Below are 9,120 nucleotides of genomic sequence, written 5' to 3'. Positions count from 1 at the left end.
TCAGGCTACCAAAGATATTGGAAGCGGCAGTAGTTTTACTGGTAGAAAATAGAGTTGATCCGCTCTGGGTGGAAGGGGTGTTTGTGCCGGCACTACTAGCAACACTGGGTTGGGCACTCTGTGACGCCTCTTGGCTATCCGCTGCTTCCTCTTCCTCTTCCCCTTCGGACTCGGACTCAGTATCGCCGCCATCAGCATTGTCATTCTCATTGCTGCTACTATTCGCAGAACTTTCGGACAGGTAGCTGAATATGTTACTGGTAGTTTTGGCTGGTACTGACCCAACCTTATGCCCGGTAAGCACTGACCCAGCAGTGCTATTCTCTTCCACAGTCTCGACTGTTGCAGGCTTAAATATATTGGTAGATGTTGTGAACGGATTTGATTTGCCATTCAGGTTGATATTCTGGGATTCGCTCGACTTCTGAGATCCAAAGGGCGCTAGGGGAGCCCTCTTGACAGGCGAAGTACTTCCACTTTGTGCTCTGTTGAGAATACTCTCGAACTTGGATTTGGCGGCAGTTGGGGTGGCCTTTTGTACTTTATTGGGTTGATTCTCATCTGGTTCATCAGTTTCGTCAGCCTTACGCTTACTCTTCTTGAAGGGAGCAGGTCCCGTAAGAGCGGCTTCGGCCTTTTCTTGAGTGATATTGCGACGCTTATTCTGGTTGGCAGTCGACGCCATTAGTGCGTTATCCTTTGGTGCGATGTCCTCCTCAGCCTTGCGCTTCGTCGACACGGCCCCCGAAGCCCCAGGGCGACGATTACTCTGGGCCGGAGTTGCCGGAGCCGTTTTCTCCGCTTGCGGCTCCGGCTCCGGTAGGTTGTGGGCTGCTCTCCACCTCTTAAGCACCTCTTCTGATGGCTTCACGTTCTTGAACTCGTATAGCCCGTATCGTAGCATGATTAATCCCCTGCTCTTCTCATATTCCTTCGCGAAGTTCATTATGTTCAGTTTCCAATCCTTCTTCGCGAAGATCTCATCAGCAGCGTATTTCAGTCTTCGCAAATCAAGGACACAGAAAAACTGTCGTCGCTGAAGGTCATCGAAGTTCGGGGGGCATTTATGAGCTAGGAACTGATCTGCGTAGATAGTACCTGTACGATTAGGATCATCGGGAACCTCTTTTGATAGAGCCGCGCCGGAGAGCTCGGGGTCGGGAGATGGTATCCTCATCTTGAAAGGCTCAGCTGAGGCTATACCATACAGGCCGCCTTGCGTAGTTTTCTGGGGAAACTTGCGACCGCCTGGGGTTGTCTTTGTTACATCCGCCGGTAAGCTAGGCGCAAATTTGATAGCACGGGAGGTTTGTGGAGTAGAAGTACGGAATAAATCGCGACCGTATGAGTTATTCGTGGCTACTTTCCCCGTGAGATGCGAAGTGCGCGCGGGAGATGGCCTATTCATGGGAACGAGTGACGATCGGAATCTGCTTGCTGAAACAGACCGGAAAGGTGTCGAGCCCTGTTGACCCGGCGCGGGGCGAGGTTTGAGAGGTGTGGTGGAATTCATTGTGTGTATAGATGGCTATCAAAGGACGTATATATTTCCTAGATAACGCGTGATGGTTGAGGTTGTTGGAAAAGGAAAGAGGACGTGTGCGATGGATGATAGACGCGTCGGGGGAGGATGAAAGGTCGATGTTGGGATTGCCTAGGCGACCGGCTGCGACTAAGCCGGAGACGGGTTGACGAATAATGAGGTGGAATGAAGACTAAGGTAAATGTAGAAAAGCCTCAAAGGCAAGTCTCAAGGGATTCCAAAATATGTTGGCATGCGATAATTGAATCAAATGTGAAAGGGTAAGTGAATTTTGTTTGATGGATGGCCGGTGATCCCTCAACACCTTGACGACAACAAGGCCAGGAAGATTTTGCTTCTGGAGAAGAAAGTGACTGGGAGTGATGTTATTATTTTGGGTTCTAGGTCCGTGGCTGCCAGGGAAAAAATATGGGTAAATTCGGTACGTACCTAAGCTATGACTGGTACGTGACAGTCAATTAGGTGTCATTATCCACCTACGGAAGCTTGTATTTTTAAGTAATGGCCTCACTTTATTGGGCAAAAACTTAGACGCGCTTTGCAAATATTGGGCCAAGTACCAGTACATTACATACATGTACTATTAAGCAGGCAGCCTCCCATTTTGATAACTATGTGCACGGACCATTGTTCGGACCCGCTCTCTTTATGTACTTTAAGAAGTACATAACGGAACCCATTCATCTACCTAGCGCGCGCATTTAGGTTTGCAACATCCATACAGTACGAAAGACAGTGTACCTTACCTACCTAATGTACATAACCTACCTCTTTCACCTTGCCATTTCTTATTGGTACTATGTCCTCAAGTGCCAGGAAAGCATGATGGATTAACCCACAGGATAGAGATAATATATGATTAGCCCAAAGAATTCCCGGAATTCCGTAATGTAATTGATTAAATATCTTGATTGGATATGCCCTTGTGAAGAATAACTCCCTGTATCTTTCTGATAGTTATAATGAAGAGAATTATAAGACTAACTACCCTAGTAAAGAAACGCCCTTTATGTATTTTATGGCCAAGTACTTTAAATGGAATAGGGAAATGCGTTGCTTGATTTAGTCAGCGCATATCTAATAACTAGGTAGTCTAAACGCGATATCACTTGTCCATATGTTTACTAGTAAGTCATCAAAAATCGATATTGTTTGTACTAAACAGCAAAGAGTTACCAGTTTCGCAGGGGATGCTAGATTTGTATATACCTAGGTACATATCTAAATTTGAATACGGCTATTCACCTACATATAGACTTGTAATTTTCTAAATATATCTCTAAAGCCAGCTAATCTTATACGACTCTTAGTTCACAGAAATTCCGTTCCGAAATTCATTATGACAGCGAACTAAGTTAATTGGCTAAATTCAATGATATAACGCCTTAGCGTCGAGTGTATACTCTAAATAAAAAACAAATAGTACGTGAGTTGCTTATATCGTCGAAAGTTGAATCTTATACAGGGCTACATATTAGCGACACTCCGATATCTCATAGCTTCGCCTTCGTCTGTGCTTTGGCCAGGATAGGCTGTAGTTTAGTCGCTTTCATCATATCGCCCTTAATCTTTAACTTTCCGGACATGAATAATCGCTGCGCATTGGCCTGGCCAGTTACGAGCTTGCCGAAGTCTTCGTCCGAGAGCGACAGAGTGACTATGTATCGCGGTGAATTAGTATCCAGTTCCACGCGAGCAGGCTCTATATGTGAATTATAGCGGAGTATTACCTGTTGGCTTCTCGCCTAGACCCGTAGCGACGGTACCCTTCTCTTTAAGATCGATATGCCAACTCTCGATCTCGCCGGCTTTGTTCTTTATGTTAAAGGCGAAGATGGCGTTGCCTTGCTTGATAGCATCTTTTCGGTCGGCCTCGCTTTGTAAAGCCTCGTTGATAGCTTCAAAGGCTCCCGAAGAAGGAAACTTGTCTACGAGAAGAGGATTAGTCTTTTATAAAAAAATAGTTGGGGGAAGCGCGCGACGGCTAGTGTTATATTGGCATACCATTCTTTAGACTCATTTTTGCGAAATTGGTTAAGTTGAGGATGAATGCGATTAGGAGAGATAGATTGTAGAAGATGCTTGGTAGGTGAGCATGCGAGATAGTGGAAGTTATAGAGAAAGTTAAGTATTTCGGAGATTGGGGAGGCTTCAGCAAAGTTACATAATGTAAGGCTGATGACGCTGTTGCTCGGTCGTTGCACGTGTCAATTGAACCTCGGCCGTTCCTTTAATTCAATGTTCATGTGCTAGGTACTAGGGGAGGCTAAGGGAAGGGAATGATTCATTTAGGTAAGCAACCTAGACAAACCAACAATTTAGGTAACTTTCAAATTATCAGCCACAAAGACGTCATGTCATCACATTGCCAGATTGCCCAGAATGTAAGTTCCCGTCTTTTGAAACCACTAGCCTCATCTCCTCAGCCACTTCGTTCATCAGCCAGTAAACGTTCTTTAGGTACATTTTACAGTTTGCATTTTGCATTTTCCATCTTACATCTTACATCTTACATGTAAGTCAATTTACATGCAAGTCAATTCTTCGCGTGGTAGCTCGATACGATTAGGTACCTATTCACTTAAGTAAATCCCAACATTCTGGCTCAGGGCCGACCTAGATTCGCATGTTGCATGACGGTGCGTTCCGCGGGCTTACGGGCTTGCCATATCGAGACCTGATAGACTTGATTCTGTCAGCCGTCTGCACTTAAAGGCGTTGTCAATCCAATAGAAAGCCTTGCTGTGTACCAAGCAACGCTCCCGTGGGGAACCCCTGACATGTCGAAAATCCCCCATCATCTGATCTCTTCTTATCCTCGTTCTATATATCTTGTGTATTACTTATTTCCGGCATTACCCGCCGTCTCACTGGTTTGGTATTCGTACATATGTACACAGGCACCAATGCACAAACGCACAAATGCACCAATATTAATCGAGTAACCGATCGAACATTGCCAAGAAGGTATGTATGTGCTGTCATCAAGGTCCAGACACAACGGCGGGGATTCCCTACCCGAGATCTCTTGTCTTCGCGTCTTCGTATCTTCGTATGAGAATCTCGAGTCGTACAAAGGTGCCGTTGCTTATAACGAACTCGGGAACAAGGGATTTATGGGATTTGAACCCTTTGTCCTGGCGTGTTACAGCGGCATAGCATGACGTATAAGCAAAGACAAGTATCACAGTTATTCCGTCAGCATGACTGCTTAGCGAAGCTTTTAGCATAGAGAAATCGTACCGTTCCTGGTCGCCGAACTACCGATGGCTGGTCTCCTCGCCGACTAGCTGTCAATATTACTTCTACCCCTACCGCAGGCTAGTTATATTCGAATCTCTTTAGCTTCTCTAAAATTTTGGCCTTTTTATTAGCATGTGTTTCGACGTCTCGAATGTTTGGGTGACAGTTGCTCGGGGTCTCATCCGGTCACTCGGGATTTGACTGGCAGCAACCCTGGCAGCAAAGACGGCTTCTAATTGGTCGGTAGGGAACTGCGGAGATCCTGATACTTCTTAATTGTACGATATCGCTGGAACCAAGTTCGAGAGCCAACGTACATCCCTTGTATCAAGCATCCGGGGACCATCCTATCGACAAAGTTACCCAGCTTGGCTAAACCATACATTTGAATCGTTACAATGCGTCGTATGATGGCAGATTCGAGAATTAGATAACCTGAGTAGACTATCCCTTCTGTTAATACATAGTTATCGGACCAGAGTGGATAATATACCCCCTTCTACCTCCGCATCTGCGCCGCCGGGCTGCCTTTCCCAGCCTCGCGACCGTAAAAAAGTCCAAAACCCGTTTTGAATATGCAAGGCTCGGAACCCGTGGGCAAGGTCTCAAGCTAAAGACTTAGGCGTACAAATTCCGACTTAACACGCCGAAGGATGGAGACTGTTAGACGAGCGCAGGGGTGCTGGACCTGCAAACGTAAGTCTTCGAGTATAACATCAGCATTCGCGACACTTACTAACCATTTCGGAAGGACGTAAGATCGGATGTGACCGCGGCTATCCAGCCTGTAACAACTGCCTTCGCACCGGGAGAGAATGTCTAGGCTACGGCATCCGTCTCGCGTGGCCAGATCAGCCCGACGGTAGACGCCGATTAACTCGCCTTCCGGACCACACGATTCACCACCACGAAATTGATCCCAAGTATTATGGAAAACAGTTTCTGAATGTGACTTACTCGGACTTAGCTCTTTCTAGGAAAGGTATATCGCCTATTTGCCTGTCGATCATCCGTGCTCAGTCGCGGCCGGGACGATGCCTCCCTTTATTCACAAATCTTCATGAGAGGGAGTCTCACCTTATTAACTACTGTAAGAGCGGGCCCATGACATATCAGATGAGTTCCACTTCAAAAAGCTTACTGACGCCTACTATATCAGATCAGAATAAGCTGTCTCAGATGATATCTACAATTGACATCAACAATGGATTCCGCGACGATTTGCTACCTATGGCACTCTCAAACATTGGTAATGCCTCCGACGGTCTTCGAAATGCCATGCTGGCTGTATCCGCTTTTCACCTCTGGGGTTCAGAAGCTGCTCTCTCCTACAAAGCCGACGCCCTTCGATCCCTGTCTTCCTCTCTGTCGAGCGAGTCTGTTGGCACAACCGAGACGCAGCTGGCTACGTCAATGATGCTTTGTGTTTACAATGTAGGAACCTGTCTGATTATTTTCCATTTATGGTTATGCTAATTGGAGATAAGGTCTTCGACGAGACTGAAGGAAATTGGAACCTACACCTCCGCGGAGCCCAGACTATTCTTCAGAAGCTCGCCAGCATCCACGGTGGGCAGTTAAAGTACGGCTTCCTATACACGTGGTTCCTTTACCACGAAATTTTGGGTGGTTTCAGCCAGCCACTTCAGTACGGGAGATGTCCAGCATCTCTGCAACTTTTATATGACACGGACTTTGATAAATCTTTGGTATTGTTCCCCGCAGACTTACTGATCGAAGATAATTGCCACTGACAGCCTATAGATAATAGGATCGCTCGGATGCTCCGTAGAGGTCATGGAAATTATTAGCTACGTGAATGGACTGCGTGCTCTCGAGCTTCGGGGCGCGTCCATGGATTTCAGCCCGGAAGAACGTGCTCGGAGGGCTGACGAATGGCGTGAAATCGAGAGCCGAATAACGAGCCTTGAACAGCATCTAGATCCCCATGATGCGAACCACATACCACCGGTAGAGAGGACTCGAATCCTAACGACCGCCGAACTTTATCGTATTGCGGCTTTGCTCTACTTGCAAAGAACAGCCGAATGTACACATAACCAAGAGCTTAGGTCAATGTACCTAGAGTACGCATTTTCTGCATTAAAGCGCCTCGATGTCTGCACGAGCCCATGGCCGCTTTTTGTCATCGCCTGCGAGACTGAAGATGATCAACAGAGAATAAGGATCCTCCAGACGCTCGACAAAATGGACAACGAACGGCACATTGGAAATGTGTTCGTTCTACGTGATATAATTGAGTCATACTGGAAACAGCAGGATCTCCAGGCCGACAGCGGCCGAATCTCTAATACTAAATGGTGGAACGTTGTCAACTTAGATATCGATGCACCTTGGTGTATTTGAAAACGACATCAGTCGCACTCCTCCCCACCGCCGTCACGTCATCATCGTCATCACCACTACCACTATACCCCCTATAATTGATTTCTCACAAACCATCTTAGCGACCTACTTAGGCCCGCCCTTATTTAGACATCTTCGTCACATGTAAGTCTTGAGTAGGATTTACCAGCAAGCTTAGCAGGTCCGGCCTAGCGTAATGACCGACGACATCGATGAATGCTTTGGGATAATCGATATCCCGCAAATTAATATTTGCCTTGAGGATAGCCTCTTCTCCAGCGCCAATGGGTTCGCAGAGCGGCTTACCGTCGGGTCCAAAAATCATGGAAAAGCCACCGCCGGGCTGGAAGGGAGTTATGTTAGTAGTTTACAGAGTAGCGGGAAGTGAGGATCTTACCGTCTTGGTTACTGGGTTGCCGGAAAGGTTGTTTTTTTCCAGGTTCTTCTCGGTTAGGATTTGTGATGCGACGAGGACGAAGCACTGCCCCTCTATAGCCATGAACTGGCTTGCTCGGTAGCTTGCCTCTCCCGTCTCATGATATAGCCAAGCAATTTTGGAGGGATCTGGCATTTCAAATTCTGCAGGCCAACTTGATATTCAAATCAGCAGGGTTCTTTTTTTTTTTTTTTTTTTCCTTCGGGATTAAAGCTAAAGGACGTTTAACACTAACCTGGCAACATGTATTTGAACCCCTTGCGAGTATTCGTAGTAACGAAGCAAAGGTTGTAAGTGCTCCCAACAATTCAAGCCACCGATATTACCAAATTTTGATGGCACCACACACTTAAGCGATTCGGCTTGGCCTTCACCCCAGATAGTTCGCTCTATATGTGTGGGCTTTATCTTCCGTCGGTGATGGACTATCTCACCTTCCGGCGAAATAAACGATTGGGCCATGTAGAGACTACCGCCCTCCCTCTCGCTATATCCAAGAACTACAAACATCCCTGCCTTTTTTATAGCGGCAAGGATACGTCTCATATGGTCTGAGTCTCGGGGCATCGAGTTGGCCATGTATTCGTGGATGATATGGGTGTTCTCGATGACGCTCGAAGTCCACATGGACCTAGGTTGAAGCAAACAAGTCGACGTTAGTGTTCCAATCCCTCGGAAATTATCGCCGGAACTTACCACGGGTATCCAGGAATCCACACCTCGGGAAAGCCAAGCACCTGGACGCCATCTGCAGCAGCCTCCTCGATGAGGGAGATGGTCTTGTCAACAGCCCCGTTAAGGTCAAGCCATACCGGCTCAGCCTGGACGGCACCGACACGGACAGTAGTAGACATCGTCGAACTAAAGAGTATAGCTTGGGTGGAAGTTTTGGAGACGATGGAGAGGAGCTTGGCGTCCAAGCAAGCTATTGACGATCATATGCTTGGACTTTATATACTGTCGTCTATCTCGTCTGCAGAAACGTCTCACTGCAGTGCGGGGAGATACGGTGTCTGCAGTCAGCAATCAAACCCCAGAAACAGCTCAGTTTATGCCAGAATCCCGAATCCCTACGGCTCTATTGCTACCTCATGGTCCTATTCAGGACCCCTACGGCCGCGTCACGTAACAAGCCGGGCCCGATCATTGGTTATATTGGAACTTTCAGTGTTTGGTGGCTTGGCGGACCTCCTGACACTCGAGCATATTATGCCGCAGGTCCACGACCTTATTACCTTGCACTGCATCTCCAGCTTGCAGCCGGTGGATAACCCCTCAGTGCCGTAGCATTGTTGTACTCCGTTATACTGCTTTACAAGTTCTACCACACGGCGCAGTCGTAGCAAACACCTATTCAAGCACCTCCGTCAAGTCGGCCCTTGTAAGAATCCTATTCTAAACTCGACTAAATCCTTCGTCGATACACGACCGTGAGATATTCACCCTTCGTTGTATCAGCGATCGCAGAGTCCTTCCAAGCTTCTTCTACGATCAACTAGCGGCTCTTCAAACCTAGCTTCCGCGTGGGTCC

At 47.2% G+C, this 9,120-nt stretch overlaps 3 protein-coding genes across 3 annotated transcripts; 1 reads left to right on the top strand and 2 right to left on the bottom strand.

The window, feature by feature from the left end:
• Positions 1–2,545: 2,545 nt before the first annotated feature.
• F4813DRAFT_342009 (sterol-binding-like protein) lies at positions 2,546–3,894 on the bottom strand. Its single transcript, XM_049241354.1, has 3 exons — positions 3,548–3,894; positions 3,274–3,471; positions 2,546–3,200 (listed from the first exon to the last, which is right to left on the bottom strand). The coding sequence occupies exons 1-3, from the start codon at positions 3,561–3,563 to the stop codon at positions 3,037–3,039; spliced, it is 378 nt and encodes a 125-aa protein (XP_049104777.1). The 5' UTR covers positions 3,564–3,894; the 3' UTR covers positions 2,546–3,036.
• A 1,212-nt stretch (positions 3,895–5,106) lies between these two features.
• Positions 5,107–7,295, top strand: F4813DRAFT_11291 (fungal-specific transcription factor domain-containing protein). Its single transcript, XM_049238527.1, has 5 exons — positions 5,107–5,482; positions 5,538–5,876; positions 5,946–6,220; positions 6,274–6,495; positions 6,551–7,295. Exons 1-5 carry the CDS (start codon positions 5,440–5,442, stop codon positions 7,151–7,153), a joined length of 1,482 nt encoding a protein of 493 aa, XP_049104776.1. The 5' UTR covers positions 5,107–5,439; the 3' UTR covers positions 7,154–7,295.
• F4813DRAFT_11218 (putative nitrilase) lies at positions 7,214–8,927 on the bottom strand. Its single transcript, XM_049238520.1, has 4 exons — positions 8,286–8,927; positions 7,825–8,220; positions 7,551–7,743; positions 7,214–7,496 (listed from the first exon to the last, which is right to left on the bottom strand). The coding sequence occupies exons 1-4, from the start codon at positions 8,441–8,443 to the stop codon at positions 7,275–7,277; spliced, it is 969 nt and encodes a 322-aa protein (XP_049104775.1). The 5' UTR covers positions 8,444–8,927; the 3' UTR covers positions 7,214–7,274.
• Between the last annotated feature and the right edge of the window lie 193 nt (positions 8,928–9,120).

The sequence above is a fragment of the Daldinia decipiens genome (assembly GCF_022478715.1).
Source record: "Daldinia decipiens strain CBS 113046 unplaced genomic scaffold F4813scaffold_1, whole genome shotgun sequence".
Taxonomy (NCBI): domain Eukaryota; kingdom Fungi; phylum Ascomycota; class Sordariomycetes; order Xylariales; family Hypoxylaceae; genus Daldinia; species Daldinia decipiens.
Note: the sequence above shows the minus strand (reverse complement) of the source record. Positions and strands in the feature narration are given on the sequence as shown.